Below are 19,867 nucleotides of genomic sequence, written 5' to 3' on the forward strand. Positions count from 1 at the left end.
AAACGGACTACAGGAGGTTTTCATGTTTAAAAGCAGCCCAGAAGTAATAACATAACCTCCAGAAAGGACCACAGAGAATCTGTCAGCCCTGCTGCCATCAGTGGCGTCAGGAAGAAGCTCCCAGCAGGGCCCTGCTGGCTGAGCTCTCTCTCACCTGCCAGGTTTGTGAATGAATTTCTGCAGCCGGGCCTTCACCTCGTCATAGGTGAGGAATGCCATATACCCAGGGTGAGTCACTGCCAGGCTGTTCCAGTTCCTCAGCAAAGATGACCAGGGCTGCAGCAGCAACAAAGAAACAAATTAACCACACACTTCTGAAAAGGGTCAATATTCCTGAATCAAAGGGTTCTTCAGTTAGAGAAACATTTTCTATTCCATCACAAATCCAGTAGAGAGACCAAAACACTCATTCCCATGCAGCACTTGGCATATGAGTTCGTCACTTGCTGGGGATAAAATCATCACCTAAGACAGACCTTAATCAAAACTCCTTTAATAAATACTAAAGGAGAAGTCACTGAGGTCACAGCTCAAGAATAGCCATCAATTGTGCTGCTTCTGCAGAGAAAATGACTCATTCCCCAGACAGGGATGAAGGCAGGAGTTTAATGAGATTATGCACAGGCCCAGGAACCATGACTGGTCTGCTCTCCAACACCGACTTTCTGCACAGCCTCGGGACAGTGACCTCCCCTGTGTGTCTCAGTTTCACTGTCAGTAACTTGTGACTATTCCTCATCAACCCAACCTCACCAGGGTGTGGCAAGGCTGATCTCAGACCTGAATAAAGAAACCAGCACATACATCTCAAATATTCTTTCAAATGATGCCCCAAAAGTCGTAACAATCGTTTGAAAGCTCTCGACCCTGAGAAGGGCTTGGGTGTCTAAATCTCACCTGATTTTTCCAAGTTTTTTAACTTGTCTACAAAAAAATACCAGCACTCCCTAAGAACTCTGATTCCCCTGGAATCTGCAGTAGCTCTTGACTTGTTCTTTATGTATGACAGCTGGAAAAAGTGCTGAATGAGATCAGCTACATTGCAACACCAAACATGGGAATTCTTCATCTAGATGTATCTTAATTACGACCCACCCTATCACATGGGAAAAGGCAAGTCAGAGCCAAAGAAGTAAGTGATTGTTCTTGTAAATACCCAATTGTACCATCAGAAGCTGTGTTTTTGAATTTAGCAGTACTAGAGACTGTGGGGAAGAATTTTACCTACTATTAATATCACTTCAGTGATACAGAGATTTCTCACACACACAGACCCGACCACAACATCCTGGCTGGGTCAGTTCAAAAGATAGAAAGCCCAAATTCTCATGCTTGAGCTCCATCCTGAACAACCCCCATGGAAAATAAATCTGACAATAAAGAAAGGGACAAGAGAGGACAGAGTGATAAACTAAGCTTCGCATTTCCTGGCTTGCAGAAGCTGTGTCAGAACTTCAGTCTCAAAGTGACCTTTGAAAGGGAAAACCTGATTCACGGCAGGATGCTGAATGTGCCTGGGAGTTGCAGTGTATATTTAGGGAATCTTTTATCCTACAGCCAGAAATATTACCTGCTTTTACTGCAATGTGGGGTCTGTTTAAGGGGTGGAGGGCAAGACAATCAAATCCCATACAGTATAAATAATGTGTGTAAAATATTGGCCTGGAAAAAAGAGTTTAACCTGAAGCACTGAGACACCTTAAGTGATTCCCCTTCCTCAATTCTTACCTGGAAGAGCCGTGTGAAGATGTCAAACTCAAATACTGAAATGTAGTCATTGCACGTCAGGTCGATGGTTGACTTCAGGGCCATGGCCTCCAGCCCTGAGCTGATGGGATGCACCTCATGCAGGGCCTGGCGGAAGCTTTTCCAAGGAACAATGGTCCTGGGGAAAACCAGGGAATGGGATATGGCTGAGGACCCCCACCATGTGCACACCTACACATTGTTTTTGTGAGTATCCATGTTGTGATGACAGAACAGAGAAAAATCAAAAACACCCACGAGAGATTTATTCATGTTACACAAACACAGATTTCTTGGGACAGCAGGAAATCAGCAGACAAATGAACTTAAGACAATCTTCTCTGTACACGCAAAAATTTGGATTTAGAAATCCCCCTCTGCTTTCTCCTTTCCCTCTTTCTGCAGTCCTATCACAGCATCACCTGATAATAATTTCATGATGTTGCAGCTGGTGGAGGAGTTAAATCTAGATGGTTAAAAAAAAAAAGCTGCAAACAACTGTCTAAAGAAGGATTAACTGGAGAAGGAAGATAATCAGAAGCCAAAACACAAGCTCCTGTTTAAAGGAATATTTTCCTTCTTTTAATATATCAAGTGGAATAGAAGCATAGAAAGAAAATGCCTCACTTCAGACAACTGTGCTATTCATGAGTAAATATATTACAGCTTTTTGTTCTGACAGCTACTAATTAAACTCTTTAGGTGAAGTACCTCAGTTCCCTCAGTTTGAAAGCAGTACCCAATCCATTAACTTTAATCCCCAAACACTGCTGTGAACACCTCCATGGCTCATTTAGTCAGAGTTTCATTAGATAGAGAAATTAAACCTGACATTTCAGCAGTCTGCACACAAAGATTGTTGCATTTCCCTTTCCCCCTCACTCCTAGCAAAGCCATTTTGAAAACAGAAATTCAAAGAAGAGAGGTGAGTAAATGATCGGAAAGACTAATTGGAGGGAAGATGAAAAGAATATAATAGAATGGCTTAGCTAAAGAACAACCCATGTTGGGGGCATGGTAACCTTTAGAAGAAGAAAGGATTATTTTGCATAGCTTGTAGAGCTTACTTACAAGTTAAAGAATTAAATCAAGGAGAGGAAAATTTAAGCTGAATAATCAAGGGAAACACTGTGACAATACAAGAGTCTCCTGGGGAAAGTGGGGAAAGACTCACCACTTGACACATTTAAAACCATACAGGACAAAAACTGGGAAATTTGAAGTATGAATAATTCCTTACCTCACCCCAGAGAAGGACAAATGACCAGTAGGTCTCTTCCATCATTTATTTTAACCTGACCGAGCCCTTTGTGGATGGCCAAACAGACTTCTTAAAAAACACTGCATGCAATTTGCTCCCACACTTCTATTTTTAAGATGAGTTAGGAACTTACTTTTCACCAAAAGCCTTTCTCCAAAACTCTGCAGCATCTGCCTTGGTGATCCGGAACGTGTCTCCCTGGAAGAGGCCACTGGGGAAAATGCCTTTGAGTTCTGCTAGCATGTGGCTGAATATCAGGGACAGCTTGGTCAGGTTCCTCCTGCAAAGGACCATAAAAACAATTGTTTTTCAGAAAAAAATAGAGTTTATCACTCTGAACAAAGCAGAACCAGTGGTTATTGCAATTTAAGAATGATCCCAGCACGCAAAACTCTTATTTGGGGCTCTCTTTCAAGTGTTTCCCCAACATTCAGAACATCCAAAACACGGGAATTACCAGCAAGGCCTGTGTTTGTCAAGACATTTTCCACAATGACAAACTCCGTACAATCTCTTTAAGGTGGGCAGGCTATTTCCAAGGCAAAAATCCTCCCGTGGAAAAACACATTCACAGAAACTGCAAAACCAATATTCAGACCTCACCTATTGAGTATTGAAGACAAAACCTCATCAGCCCTCTTTGGTCTTGGGTCTGAAAATTCCTTTTGAGAGCACATAAAACTACTACTGCGCCCCAGACAATGGAAGCTGAATGTCTTCCCAGGTCTCCAGAGGCTCCCAACACAATAGGTTTGCTCAGGGAATGTCTAACTGATAATAACAGGCCCAAGCTCCCAAGGGAATGCAAAAACACCTGCAGGTTTTACCTAAAATGGTAATAACTTCCACACAAAAGCTTCACGGTCAGGGCTCTCAAACATTTTGTGTTTAATGATCCAATTTGAATTACAGCTGGTACCCCAAGTCCCTTCTCTGCCTGATGACGCTCAGGTATCAGGAGTGCTCTATCCCTCAGCACATGCCCTTTTTTAAGCTGGAGCAGGAAAGCTGCAGAAGACAATAGATATTCTCTGCTATTCTGTTCACCAGAGGCACTTCTTTCTCTCACTCCTTTATCCAAATAAAGGATGCCTCTCTTCTCCTCCACTCCATCGCTAGGAAAACTTCCTGAAGAGACAGGGCTATTTCTAGGCCAGAGGGTTTTTTCACCCCCACATCACGTGCTTGAAGGTAAAAGAAGGAATTGGCATCATGTGGGAAAGAACAACTTGTGAGCTCTGCCCAACACAGCAGAGCTGATCAGAAAACTGCATCCACCACCCAGGCATTGCACAGGCTCACTTATGGCACTGATTATTTAAACACTGAACCACAGAGAGGGAGCACAGAACATCCCCAGTCACGTTGTATTTTCTCATTTTCCCATCTTTCTCCCTGAGTTTGCTGCTGTTGCAGAAGACACCTGTTTTTGGCAGCAAACTCTGCTCCCCCAGGCTCCAGCCTTTCACCAATTTTGGTTCCTACCCACTTCATCTTTGATGTTTTTCCAGATACCACTTGCTCCAGACATGCTATTGCTGCTTGAAGGACTTACCCTGCTAATGTGCCTGATTGCAGAACTGACCTCCAGCCTTTCAGCAAAAATTCCCTGGACATTTGGGACATTTTTCCACATTTTCACAGAGTCTAAACTCAACTGGAAGTGACTCTATTGTTTGACATATATTCCTGTATTTACTCAGCCCCACACGAGCCCTTTCTCCACACTCTGACACAGTCTGGGTAGATGAGAAGGGCCCAAAACTCTACATCTTCTCTGACAGCAGTTCTCTCTTACCCTTCTTTATTCAGCTACATTTTGATTTGTGTGCAGCAGTGAAAGCTGCTCAAAGTGTTTATGGAAGGCACCAGCTACACAAAGAATTCTGGTTTTTGTCATTTCATACATGTCCGACCACAGCAGGTGCTTGGGATTAACACAAGGAAAAGCCCCCAGCTGCTCTTCCACGAGCTGTCCCATTCCCCAGCTGTCTCTGGCTGTGCTACACACTCAAAGTGGGTATTTTAAAGCAGTTCTGCAGTTTGCTTTGTGCATCTCCCCACCCTGGTGGCACGTTAAGTAATCCAAAGCTGCGTATTTCTCTTTGCATTTACCAGGGGAAGGCTCCGATTCTGAGCTCGTGGTCCAGGGAAGATGATTAAACTGTAAATTCACACCCAGCTCCCTCCCTCATGGACATTCCCACTGTGTCCCTGCAATGCCTTTGGCTCACAAACACTGGAAAATTGCGAATCAGCGGTGTGAGCTGTGGACTTCTGAAAGTCCTCACTCCCATAAAGTGACAAAAAAAGAGGACAGTTTGTGTTAGCGCAAGAAGAAAAAGCAAACACCATGCTGTTATCAATCATTTAATCCATCTACAATCCGAGCAAAATAAACGGTAATTTTTTAACTGAGTTCATAAAAATGGAGGCTTTAATGAACCTGCTAATGATTTTGTACTCTCCTATTGCTGCCCAGTGCAATGTGGGGAAGTTTGGGTATGACAGACAAGCCTTTGGTGCATTTCTGACCCTGAACAAGTGCATGGTTTAAATAAAACACTGCAAGAAGCCAGGGAATATTCCTGTGTCCAGTTGTTTATCTCTTCTGCCCAAGAGCCTTCTGCCTCAGCTGAGCTCCAGGAAGTGCTTGCACTCAGCTGAGCACATCAGTTAATGAGAGAAGTAAGAACTTCCTCAGGCTTAAGGATGGATAAACAAATAGTTTTACACACACACATTGAAGGACTCCGTTTCCAAAAACATTTCTGAGAGCTGAACATTTTAAATTCTCAAGATTATCATATTTTTGAATAAATATTCAGCTATATTGTAGGTAAACAACAGGAAAAACCACAGGAAGTGAACATAAAGAGCAGCAAATTGCAAATTAGTTTGTGTTAGTGGCTTTTACATACAGCAAATAGTTACCAATCCTATGCTAAAAGGGTTTAAATTTTAATGTAAAACAATTTACATATTTGTAAATTTATACAGACCAAACAAACATTTGCAATTCTACAGAATATTTTTATTGGTGTATCAAAGTTTACTGGTGATTGTATTTTTAGTAACATCAGAACTGTTCTTATGGCCATTGCTTCAACTAAACAGATGTGAACGTACTCCCAGAAAAAGGCTCATATATTCAAAGAATATTTAAGTGTCTTAGACGAGAGATTCCCAAACAGTTTTGGCCACAGACCTCCAGCAATGTCCCATGATGGCCCTCTTTCAAAATTTTAGCTACACACAGTAATCCACACAAAACTGTCACCAAGGGCGGCACCAGAGGTTGCCAAGCCCAGTTTGGGAAGCACCGACTGCAGCACCCAAACCCTGCTGCTGGGGAATTTAAACACCTGTCACCCCAGCACTGCTGAAAACGTTACCCAGGGACCACAGGCCACATCAGTGAGCTCTCCCCGGTGTGTGCAGCCAGCTGGAGGCAACACCTGTGCCAGCTTCAAAGCACCAGAGCCTGTTTCTGTTCCGTGGTTACAGCCAGAGACAGCAACAGCCACAGCCGAGGTGGGATTTCACATCCCTGAGCGCTTTCACACGTACGCGCAAAGCTTTCAGTTTATTACGGTCAGAAATAATGAATCAACAAGTGAAAATGTAAAAAGCCCGATATTTTTCCACTGTATACAGTAAACGAGTGTTTCACTCGCGAGGAACACCTGCGGCTGGAGCATGGAGGCATCAGTCCCTGTGCACACAGAGTGAGCTGAGAATTGTTCCCGTAACAAGGCAGCAGCAGCTCCAGAGCCTGCTCAGCTGCAGTCCCTGCTGCCAAACCCTGCTGCCTCCACACTCACCGGGCTCTAAAGACACAACTGCTTTGGGGAACCAAAACCAGCATGAAGCAAGAGCTTTTCCTCAGTTACCCCGTGCCCCGCTGGCTCCCCAAGCCCACAGACGGGTCCCCCCCTCCTTCCTGCTCCGAGCCCCTCCGCTGCGGTTCTGCTCCTTCCTTCCTGCCTCAGGATGGGTTTGCTCCACACATCTGTGTGGAATTCAAGGGGCCGAGGAGGCCCCTCCATGTGCAGCCCCCCATGGCCAGCTCCAGCTGGGGGTTCTGGTGCTGTTGTCTCTCCCCCCAGACTCTCAGCAGATTTTTCTTCCCCAGTTTCCTGGAGAAAAGCGTTTTTCCACCGTATGGGCTCCGTCTTGGAAAGCCATTAAGGGCAGAGGATGGTTTAATCAGGGATGTCTCTCTCAGCCACGCTGACACAATTAGTTAAATTAATGCGCTTTGTGACTAAATGCCTTTTCCCCTCAAGGCAATGTTAACGTGGCTGGTTTCTGCCACTGCCAGCTACAGTTTTTTCATTTTCTTCCAGTATTTCTCACCTCCTTCAGAGCTACCCAGCTGACACAGTGTAATTTAGTTCCTCACACGTAGCAAGGATCAGCTCGCCAGGCTGATTTAGTCACAATATTGTGCTCACATGCCGTAATTTGACGTGCACATACTGTCGTGTCTGCAAAGCTCCTTCTGCTTTGCAGGCATGCTACAAACACAGAGGAACTATGAGCTGGAGCACAAGAAAGCAACCTCAAAATGCTTCACTTCTCTGTAATTATTGTCCTCGTTTCTTATTCTTACACTCTTTACCACCAGATTCTGTTTAGGGGACAAGGTGAGCATCCACTGGAGTTAAGTGCAAGCTTCACTACTTAAAATAAACCAAACCACAAACCCACAGGTTTTTTCCTATAACTACATCTTACGATGTTATACTTGGAGAGCTAAAAAAAATTAATTAAAAAAAAAAAAAAAAACCAAACAGCTCTTTTAACGACTTTAACAAGTGAAATGCACCTTTCAGAAACCACAGAGATGTGAGAGGTTCTCATGCCACAGAGGCCTTCAGATGCACCAGGCAGGAGCAGTTTGATTTCAGCAGAGAGTTTGATGTGCCTGGCTTCCAAAAGAACTCTATCTTCCATTGTGCTCCCAGCCCAGCCAGGAGTTTTCTGTGCGTTCACGTTCACAGAAGCAGTGAGTGGAAATGCTCGAGCTGATCCCAAGCTGTCTTTTGTAACCCTGAGACAGCTCGGGCGTCCTCTCCACGCAGAGATCGGGGTTAAAAATAGAAACAGCGGAACTACTTTCAACAAAACTTGCAACACAGGAAGTGAATGAAATTCCTCTTAACTATTGCTGGCTCAACAGAAGGCACCTTACAGAGTCAGGCTGGGCTGCAGCTCTCTAACATTGACAGATTTCCTCAGGACAACTAAAAGAACAACCTAATATTAAATATTTGCTGGTTCTGTAGAATTTTTCACCCTCAGCTCGTTCTTTTTCAGTGCTTTAGGTATTACGGGACAGTTTCCTTACACTGCTGAATCCTGGCACTTTTCAGCTCACATAAATATATTTAAACACCTTCAGTTCTGTGAGCAGAGCCTGCCCATCACTTCAAAGTGCCACACAAAACACCCTGCAAGCCACAAACCACCCAAAACCTTTATATTCTCCTATCAGTATGCAAATGGCTGCGACTGATGTGAAGAAGAAAGGACATCAGGCCACTGTGCTGACCACAAGAACCAAACCTACTGACTTTTAAAGGATCTGGACTTATTATTTTAGGCACAAATGCTGGTGCTACATTTTTTTTTTCACTGTTAAGAAGCTAAAAATCCATTTTTAAAATTTAAATTTTAGAGAAAAAGCTTTAAAGAGAAGAATACATTTGATATGATTAATGGTCTTTAAAGAGCTCAACATATACTCAGAGGACTGACAAGGTAAAGGATAAAACTCTCACTTAGGTAACAGATTAACTTACTTTACCAGATTCCAGGGGATTACACAGCAAACTCACTGCTCAGGACACTTCTCATTAAACCTAATTTTGGGTTCTCTGCACTGGAATCCAAATTCGTATTTCAGCGGCTATTTGCAATAGTTAAAGAGAAGAACAGAGCACAAAAGCCCTGCTTCTACACCAAGGAAGACTCCGTATTTCATGATTAATCTTCAGCCACCTCAAAATTCTCTTGGCTACCAAGTGGCAATGACAAGGAACCGGGGCAGGTTCAGAATAGATATTAAGAAGTTCTTTATTCTAAGGGTGGGCAGGCCCTGGCACAGGGTGCCCAGAGAAGTTGTGGCTGCCCCTGGATCCTTGGAAGTGCCCAAGGCCAGGCTGGAGCACCCTGGGACAGTGGAAGGTGTCCCTGCCCATGGCAGGGGGTGGGATGGGATAAAATCCTACCCCAGAAATCCCAAATGTGTCATTCCAGCCCTGAACACACCAGCCAAGCACCCAAGAGACATGATAGAGTTGCCAAGTAGCAGCAGCAGCACATTTTTGCCAGCATGGAGAAATCCATCACATTTTCAATGATAATTACTACAAACGAACCAACGTGCTTGTAATTCCACCCACAACAGAAAGTCCACAGCCTCCCATAAAACTCTACAATTTTATAGGCTCTGAGAGGAAAGAATAAAAATCTTCCTTCCTTATTATGCAATCATCTGAAATCTTACATTTGTCCACAAACTGATTTTCAAGACAGTGGTCCAATTTTAGACAGAAAGAAAACTATAATGAATGCAAGCTTAAGCCAATTATGCTAAGTGTTACTTAAGTTCCAAAACTATCACCTAAACTGCAATTTAAAACCAAATTAAAAAGAAATAATTCACATTCCTCCCCTCCAACAACATTTACATGATAATGAATTTCTTCTTGGGTAATAAGTAGTTAGTTAGTGTTCATATGCTGGAGCCTGGCAAGGAAACCTTTCTTGTGGGCAGCTTTGGAGCCTGTTCTTTTCTTTAAGATGCTCTAATTTAAATGCAGATGTAGACTTCACACTAGTGGGTTTTGTTTAAAAAAAAAAAAGGAAAAAAAGTGCTGCTGTATTAGAAGGAAGTGACAGAAAGAGGACTCACATGCACCATTTGAGTTCCACATTTTGCACTATCTCGTTTTCACTGGGCAGGAATGTGTGCAAGAGGTCTCAAAGATGAGATTAGAGCACCAACCCCCCCTCCCCCAGAGGGTTTTCTGGTTCAGGGCTTAGCACAAGTGTTTTCCAACTTCTTCCTCTTTAAATTCCAACATTTTTCTTTTTTTTTTTTTCTTCTCTAAGTCATTCTTCATGCACTTCCTTCCCCTTTAGAGATATGCATGGTCATTTCCAGGAGACATTAAACACTGGTAGCTTTTTCCTGTGTAAATTAGTGAGTCTTAACATTGGAGCTGGAGAAGAATATGAAATCCTGCTGAGCCAGCATCCCCTAAGCCGTTGTCAGAAGAACAATTAAACATGGACCAGCTTCCCAAAGCTTTTTTTCACCTCCATGCTAGATGGAAAAAGTTTATTATATTCTCTGCCTAACCCCATTTTCTCTACAGATATATTTATTTTGTTAACTGGGCTTGTTAACAGTTTGTTTCCCACAGCTGAACTAGAAAAATAACTTGTGCTATTCCTTAAACATCCAGTCCACATCCTGAGTAATTATTTCTGCTCACTCACCCTGCAGCTTCCACAGCTGTGTTCTAATGTGGAAACATTTGCAGTGCTCTGATTTTATTTAGAAAATAACCTCTCTGAATTTTCCTTCTGGTTTAACATAATCAGTAAATTTGATTCTTTGGTGAAAAATGGACTCTTCAGCCTAATTAATCCTTTCCCAAGAAACACACAATTCCTCTACCTGTCTCCTGATCAACAAGCTATTTTTCACTCCTGTCATGTCAAGTGTAATCTATTTACACAACTGCAAAACCACTGCTGCAATAAGTAATTGATGTAGTGTGGAAGGCTGACAAATTGCAGCTCCTCTGTGAAAGCAAGAGAGCTGAGAAGTAAAAGCTTTCTGCAATGGAAACAGAAAAAAAAAATAGTCCAGCAAAACCACTGAGCCTCTAAATGAAACTGAAATCAAGATCTGAGGCAGGTTCAGCATGTTCAGAGCAAGAATGGCACTGTCAAGCAATGGAACCATCACACTGCAGGGGAAAAAATACGTTTATTTAATATTTTTTTTTGTTATCACTGGTTAAAAAAAAAGCCTCAAGAAGTTCACAATAGAGAAGTCACATATTTACCTCTGGATCTATAAAGAAAAGGAAGCAGCAGCTCTGAATGGGCTCAGCCTCAAAAATTCCTGTTAATTACCTCACACAACCAAGCAATTATTGCATGATTTGCCTTTACCTTATTACAAGCATACAACAAAATATCCAAAATTATTAACTCTAGAAACACTATTTAATTTCAAGCCTGCAGATGTTACTTTTAGCTATCAAAGCTCAGAGGAGCAGCACAGCATCTCCACTAAAAACCCACAGCTACTCACAAGTCACCAAGTTGCATCTGATCCACTCCCTAAAATTCAGTTTTAAACAGCAACCAGAAGTTACTGCTCGTACCTATCAGTCAGGAAGTGCACACAGAGCTTTAAAAGCACCCTCAGCAGCATGAATTTTTAAACAGACATGGAAGTGAGCTAAAGCAGAATTTAAATAGCATCTTGAAAGCTCTCCTAATAAAACAAGTGAGGTCTCCTCACAAAAATCACAGCGTGAGTTTAGGCAGGAAAGGAGCAAGCATGGTTAATTTATATATTTATAGTCTGAACCACTGTACACCAAGACCACAGAGCTACAGGGACCTCCCAAATGCCTGAGAGGAAATACTCAAAGAGCAAGTTGGAAATAATACGAGTAGAAGGGTGATGCTCAAGTGATCAGGGCAGTTCTGATCCTGCTTCAGTCATTTTTCATGACTGGTCTGTAGGAGCAAACACCTGCACAGCTTGCACACTGCTCACACAAATGTCAAAATAGTGCATTTTGCTCTACACCAGCAGCCATTTGGGGGAGAAAATAAGGTGATACACAACAGGAAGCAAAATGAATGTGAAATCTGGAAGAAAGGAGGAAAAAAGCTTCAAGAAATACAGGGGGAAAAGTCAGCAAAGGATTCAAAACAACACATTTATGGAACTTTTAAAGTCCTGTTCTCAAAACACTGCAGACTAATGGCCACAAACCTGCATGAGATCAAGGGCAAACTAGATTTTTCATATATGTATATATACATATATACAATGCCATGAGTACATTCCCTGTGAATACCAGATTTGCTTTACTGACCATCTTCCAGAAAGCTTCTCCCACGCTTGGAGTATTTGGATTTATTAATTCTTACTAAAAAAAAAAAAATTAGTATTTTTCTTCAACTCCTAACAAGTGAGAAAATTTCAGTTTCTTCATCTTAGATTAGTATATATATTTTATATTTATAGGTGCATTTTTAGCAAAAACTCATTTAATTTAATTAACAAATAGCACTTAAGTGATTTGGTTCCAAGAGCTCCCACAGCCATGGAATCTGGCAGTGGCAGTGCAGCATTTAACAGAATCCCCCAAAACCCAAAAGCCCCATTCTTTGTGTAGGTATCTCTTGGACTGGTACACAAATCACATGCACTGACTGCTCTGATCTTGTCCTTTTTTGTGACAAATTAAAGAATTGAGGAAGTTCCCAAGCTCAGCACCAGGAAAAGGCTCTCTGGTGTTACCCCTTTAGGACCAAACAGTCCCTGCTGCTTCCTGGGCTGCTCCTAGAGCAGAGGAAGATGCCATCAGAGTGGCCAGGATGTGATGCTGTTTTAATGCCTGTGTTTAACACAAGTCTCACCACAGTTCCTTCCCTGCTAAGCTGTTTATTCATAAATGGGACAATTAGCAATTCCCCAAGGACTCCCGTGCCTGCTGTGAGAACACCAGCCTCTGCTGCAGTCCTGACATTCACATCTATCAATCTGCATTTCCCCTGCTCCCTCCAGTCAATTAGCTGGATTACAAACCAATGAGGATGATTAACCCTCTGGAATGATTTCTCTTTGCTTCTCTCTGAAAAACCAAGGCACTGGAGGAGGGATTTTGGATTCATGACTGACACAGCCATCATTTACTCATCAGATATTCCAGATTTATGACAGATCACAATACACACACAGTTAACAACACTCCAGAAAGAAATTTCCATTTCTGAACTCATTCTTCAACACAGTCAGCAGCAATCCAAACAGCACCAGCAATGCCTTCTGGAGCCACTGCCACAGCCTTTGGTTGGAGCTCAGTACTATGGAATATGCTACACAGAGTTCACTATCAAACCAGAAACATGTGCCAGCACTTTTTCCCCCTCCAGTAATTCCAAGTTGTTGCCAGGGAGTTGACCACATTCTCCCCAGGGCAATTACACTCAGCCACTGGGTGGTTTTCACTTTTTTTTTCCCCCCCCACCATTTTTTAAAAAAAAATTCAACATCTACTTTAAAAACCTGAAATGAGTTTAGTGTTACAAATGTATGCCTCGTATATCTCTGCCTGTTAGACCTTACACAAACTTGTAAGATTCATTTTTCCCAGAGCCTTACTCTACTCTTAAATCACCTTGTCTTCCCTTTCTTAAAGCTGGGTGAGGAAACACCTTCTCAGGTACATTAAATTCATACTGTTTTGTTCAACAGAGCCTTATATTCAGCAAGTGCAGTTTCTACCTCCACCTATCTTTTTTTTTTAAGTGCTGTTCACCTTGAAGATGTCCCTTGACCTCAGCTATGCCTTTGTACAAAATGAAAGACGAGCCGACAACTGATCTACTTTAAATACAAAGCTTCCGACGCATTTAATTCCTACAATAAACACTTAAAACCATTTCTCTGCATTACCTGGGCTGGGAGTTCTCCTCATACATCCGTTCCTTCCCTTCCTTGAAGAGGCTGATGGTCTGCTTGGTTTTTTTCATCAGGTTCTCCATGAAGACCCTGAAATACTCGTTCTCGCCCAGGGTTTCCATCTTGCCCTCGTAGCGGGACAGGATGGTGCGCAGGTGCTGGTAGGTGTCGGGCAGCAGGTCCAGGATGTAGGGAGGGCTGTTCTTCAGGGCCAGCTTGGGGTTCTGACACAGACGCACCACCTGTGGGTAATGGAGAAAACACCTTTGTGAGAACTCGAGGAGAGGAGCACGATCAGGGATTAAACACAATTCCCTGTCGCAAACGCGACGCTCCAAAACGTTCACTCCAACAAAGCCCATTTGTTGTTCAAATTCAGATGGAATCACAGGATCCCAGAATCACTGAGGCTGGGAAAGACCTCTGAGATCAAGTCCAACTTGTGACCGATCCCCACCTTGCCAACCAGCCCAGAGCACGGAGTGCCATGTCCAGTCCTTCCTTGGACACCTCCACCACCTCCCTGGGCAGCCCCTTCCAAAGCCTGACCACCCTTCCATGGAAAAATTCCTCCTGATGTCCAACCTGAACCTCTTCTGGTGCTGCCTGAGGTCATTTCCTCTTGTCCTGTCACTGCCTGCCTGGGAGCAGAGCCCAACCCCAGCTTACGGTAACTTTCTTTCAGGGAGCTGTAGAGTGATAAGGTCTCCCCTGAGCCTCCTTTTCTCCAGGCTATTTTCTCCAGATAGTGAGCCCAGCCACCATAAAAGAATGCAGTTTCTGGGCTGAAGTGCATGTGGACTGATGAAACTCATGGTAATAAATTTATGTGACAGGGGAGGGGAAAGGAAGCCACTTCACCATCTGCCACAGACAAATTTTTCCATTCTCTAAACTGAGGGAATAAAAGGGAGAGTTGATGGCAAAGCTGCAATTTTAAAAATTAAGTAGTGAACTTTCAGTTATAGAAAGGGCAGGAATTAGAGTTGTGAGGTCAGTTTTGGATCAAGTTTACAAGGTAAGAACCAGCAGTCCAACACTTCTACAATCTGTGATTTCCCGCAAACTTGAGTACAAAATGTAGCTACACTTCCCTAAAGTTCTTCCCTATAATGAATATTATCTGGCTGCTTAACATCCCGCATATAAATGAGGTCTAAACTCATGACACTGCCAGGTAGGAGGGAATTACAGATATCAAACAGTGCAGAGTGCAAAGCTTAAGTAAAGTGGATAAGAAAAAGCAAAAGAAAAAGCAAAAGAACAACTTAACAACCTTTTGCAGTATCTCATTTCCACAAAACCTTGTGAAACCTTCAAGAGGAATTGAGCAGTTCCCTACAGCACACACTAAAATACCTACTTCCCTTAAACATGGATGGTAAACAGAGCCATTTCTTCTGAAATGGTGCTTTAGCATTTAACTTTGCACTTTATGGCATGTGCAAAAAGCAACCTTGTGAAGTGACATCTCCAATTTTATCTGACTTACAGCAGTGCCTGTACCAAGAGCTGACTGAGAAAGGTTTGATTTCAGCCAAGAGAAAGGCACACAGTGTATCAAAACTCAAACCAGAAAAATCAGACTGCCAGTAAAAACAAAAAAAAAAATGAACACCTAAAAAAGCCTCTGCAAGAATACACGGGAAAAACAAACTACCAAAATTTTCCCTCCATTTTGAGGAGGTTGCCATGGTCTTAAGATAAAGAGATGGACAGGCAGACAGCTGACTTAGTCAATTGATGCTGATGCCTCAACTGCTGCTTCCTTGGAGCCTGTGAACATTGTACAATGAACCATATCAACAAATTAAGTCAACACATTTGTCCCCTGAAAAAAAAAAAATAGTTTCGCTATGAGCATGAATAGGTTCTAAATACGCTCCTCTGACCCAGCTGAGCTGTGCTCTGGGCAGCAAAACCTTTTCTTCAGCAGAAATTGTTTATTATACAGTGGGTTTAAAACCTTAACAAACACTGTCAGCTCCGAGGAGGAAGCCACACTGAGCAAGCAGAGTCTGCACTGCCCTCAGCCAGCTGGAAATAGAGAACCATTTGGCTGTTACCCTTTGAAAATACCCAGCTCTGGGAGCAGCAGACCTGCTGCATTTCAGACTTTGGTATCAATTAGAACAATCTCCCCACAGCAGCAGAGAGTTCTGCAAACTGCTCATTCTCAGAGCCCCTGTAAAATGCCTCCCAAGAAGTGACTTGTAGATGCCTCAAACAGTCAAGGGAAAGGTCAAAGCTGCTGGTATTTTATTATCAAATCAGCTTCTTTATTTACCAAGCAGACCAAAATTAGCTAAGATAAGCAGTTAAACAACACTGCATAATTAGGAACTGCTGCCTCCTGAGCAAACTTGGTGGTTTCATAACACAGCAGCAACAAAAGCAGGGGCATTTTCCTTGTTTCTCTACGTGTGCACTTGCAGCATCATGACAACATCCAAAGGAATGTTCCCAGCCCTGGGAACAGCTGCCCCTCAGCAGCCTTCCACAGGGACCAGCAACGTGGAAGGAAATCGAGCAAAAAGCAGCAAATTATTTTTTGTTTAGGTGTGATGGCAACGAACAGAAGCAATCCATGGTTTTAAATTATCATCTAAAAGTTTGCATGGCTTATGCTTTGTTGTTTCAGGAACAAACCTTTTAGGGAGACATTTCTGGGTTTTTAGGCACACCAATAAAGTTTAGCATGAAGAGACGTGGGTCTGTGAAGAATCCAAAAATTGACTTCACCCATTTCCATTTTCCAAACGCAAGAGGAGAAAGTAATCAAAAACAAGTTTCCCCAACTCAGTTTTGAGGAAAGAATCTGTTACCTACTCATTCTAGGACAAACAATCTCATCTAGATCTTTGAGGCCTGGAATTGAATCTTTCCCCTCAACAATCTGCAGCTTGCCTGGACTAATTCTGGATTTAAGAGTCCCAGGCCTGACGAGCATCCAGGGGCTACTCCCAGGTAAAATTTTCTCTTCCAGGGCAGTTCTGAAAACCCATTTTTCTCCTTCCTTTAGCAGCTGAACAGCCAACTGTACTGAGATCACACCTCATTCCAGCTTCAGCCAACAGCAAAACAAAACCTACTCAAGCATCTCTTATCTCTTGCTGGATTTGTGTTTGGCCTTTCTTCTACTCACAATGAAGGTGACCTGCAGTGGCACTTCTCTGTCTCAGTTCTAGGAACTGAATGGTATCAGGAAACCCTTTAGAGAAGCTTTATCTCAAAGCTCCTCTTCCTCCTCCAAGCCTTCCCACATGAATCCCACCATTCCTCTGCTCCATCCCAAGCAGCTCATGACTAACCCACCTATTCCTCAAATGCCACCCACAGCAGGGAACTCCAGGGGGCTGCATTTAAATCTCTGTTCTGCAGAGAAATGCATAAATATCACCTCATTCAGCTGAAGGGGAACATCCACAGGGATGGAAAGGGTATTTTATGTCCATGCTCTGTGTGACCACGTGCAGCTGTGGGAGGAATGGTACTGACAAAAAATTAGGGCTTCAAATGAAAGAATCTGAAAGACATAAATATGTCAGGCAGCTTATGGAGAGCATTACAGGGGAAATATTTGGACAAGAATCAACTTGCATAGGAAATTCATCAGTCACATCCGAAAGCAGAGATGCACGAATGCTTTGACAACACCAGCTAATTATGCAGACTAACAAATGAGGTCGTGAGTGTAGTGTACCCACACAGACACAGCACGCAGCTCTGAGAGGCAAAAACATCATCTATTAAACATGCACACGAGCAGGTTTTTTATCTGCACCTGGAATTTCACATTCTTGGCCCAGAAATCTAACCCATTTTCAACACCTTCCATTCATTTAGCCCTTCTCACCATGAGCTTCACTGGCAATTTGCTACACCACTAAAAAGATTTTAATTCAGATGTGTTCTCCTGAGTGTGCAGAAGTACAGCTGAAATCTAACTGAAATCTGAAAGGCTTTTCAGAGCCAGATCTTTCCTTTTGTACAAATCAGACTGAACAAGACCTTAAGCCTGAGAGCTTCTGGATGCTGCCTAAGAGTAAACCTGAAGTCAAATGAGGTTGATGTAACTTGTGACAAATACAGCACCAGCCTTGGCTTTTCTGTCAGTGGAGGGAGCACACATCCAACCCGCTCTAAAGACCTGAAGCTGTGAAATTTCCCCCCACAAAACATCCCACTGCATTTCAAAATATAATCAAAATATAATTTCAGAATGATAACTAGCTTTTTTTTTCAGGCCAGTCTTCTCCTTTGAACAGAGCAGGTTAGGAGGTCAAATACAAGTTGCCATCCATATCTACATATCCTATACATGAAGATCAGCATTCTTACAGGTTACACTTATTTAGGATCCTGTTTCCATGCCCAAACTGCCTTCCCTACATTAGCACTTGTGCTTGGCCCTCAGTGTCTGTAACAGAGCCAATGGCACTTCTCAAAAGGCTTTTTTTCTTTGCCCCAGTCTCGCTGTAGGTGATCAAAGCTCATCACAGGCACAGCAAGGCACAACTATAAACCCTGGCTTTTGTTGAGCCAGCCAACACAGAGTGATTTCTTGGCAGGAATATAATTTAATATGCCTTTAAAGAAGTCATTTGCTCTGCCTGCTTTTAGCACTTACTGCAGGAGGTTCAGACACTGCATGGATAAACAATGCAGGGGAAGGAGAAGGAAAAGTGGGAATGCATAAGCCTGAGGGGCAATTGGATGAGGGATGCCCAAAAGCCCTGCCTGCTCTGCTCCCAGAGGGGAAGAAGGTGGCCAGGTGACAGTCCCCAAGGCCTGGGGGCAACTTGGGTGATGCTCTTACTCTGCACTACTTTTAAGGTGCTGAACCCAGTGCCATAAAATGCACATTTCAGACTGCAATGTGTCAAGCTTAGCCTTGATTTCAGGGCTGAACAGGAAGTATGAATGAAATACAAGAACGTTAGATTTTTATTTTGTGCCCATTTCTGTGTGCCTGCACTCACTCACCACATCATTCCCTGACAACTCTCCAGGATTTCTGAAAACTCTGGATTGACCAGCACACCTAGCCAGGCCAGTAAATCAAATATCCCATCACACCAGCAGGCCAAAAGGTCTGGTGCCCTGCCCCCGGCAAAAGCCATTTCCTGGCATTTTAAAAGGAGGAGGAGGAGGGGAGAGTCTTAATGACCCCAGAGAGCCGTGCCCCTCCTAAAGGTGTGGGACTGGAAGAAGGCCTTTCCAACTCCCACGCCACAAGTTTTTCTTGTTTAACATCAGTTAATACTTTATCTTTCTGTAACTACATGTACTTATTGCAGAAGGGTTTCTTTACAGGATTTTACAGTTTTTCCTCACTTCTAAGGAAAATATTTTGTCCTGAGAGCAGCAACACATTCCTGCTCATTCCAAAAGGAATAACCGGACCTGCCACAAAGCTTCACTATCCAGTACCCACACACCAGCCTGTATCACAGGCCCAGGCACACCTTGCAAGGAGCAAATCCTAGATTTCTCCCTTGTCCTGCTGCTGTCACCCCCTGCAGCTCCCCACCAGCCCCTACCCATTCCCAGAACCACCAGTGCCCACCCCAGCACCTGCAGGATTATCGTCATCTATACCTGTATATGATATACAGATATCACAGAATATCCTGGCTTGGAAGGGACCCACAAGGATCATCCAGTCCAACTCCTGGCCTTGCACAGGACACCCCAACAATCCCACCCAGTGTCTGAGAGTGCTGTCCAAATGTTGAGCTCTGGCAGCTTTAAGGCTGTGACCACTGCCCTGGGGGAGCATCCCAGATCCTCTTAAGCAAGTCTGCATCCTCCATCCCAAATTGTCCCCTCTTCCTCCAGCTTGTTCCTTGCAGAGCTGCTGATCTCTCTTCATACTTTCCCATCTTGGCATCCCATTCCCATCCAGCCTCTGGCCTCTCCTCTATCGCTCACCTTTCCACCAGCTTCCACATGGAATCACAGAATGCTTGGGGTTGGAAGGACCTTAACGCTCATCTTGTTCTGGCCCCTGGCAGGGACACCTTCCGTATCCCAGGTTGCTCCAAGCCCTGTCCAACCTGGCCTTGGACCCTTTCAGGGATGGGGCAGCCACAGCTTCTCTGGGCAACCTGTGCCAGGGCCTCACCACC

At 43.5% G+C, this 19,867-nt stretch overlaps 1 protein-coding gene across 1 annotated transcript in view; it reads right to left on the reverse strand.

Annotated features, from left to right (window-relative positions):
* Positions 1-19,867, reverse strand: part of CBL (Cbl proto-oncogene) — a 35,492-nt gene that overhangs the window by 14,996 nt on the left and 629 nt on the right. Inside the window, exons 2-5 of the mRNA XM_032133721.1 lie at positions 13,731-13,978; positions 3,141-3,287; positions 1,729-1,885; positions 155-276 (exon numbers count right to left, since the gene is read on the reverse strand). Of these exons, the coding sequence (XP_031989612.1) occupies positions 155-276; positions 1,729-1,885; positions 3,141-3,287; positions 13,731-13,978 (674 nt within the window). The remainder of the gene's footprint in view (positions 1-154; positions 277-1,728; positions 1,886-3,140; positions 3,288-13,730; positions 13,979-19,867) is intronic.

Source organism: Corvus moneduloides, chromosome 25 (genome assembly GCF_009650955.1).
Source record: "Corvus moneduloides isolate bCorMon1 chromosome 25, bCorMon1.pri, whole genome shotgun sequence".
Classification (NCBI taxonomy): Eukaryota; Metazoa; Chordata; class Aves; order Passeriformes; family Corvidae; genus Corvus; species Corvus moneduloides.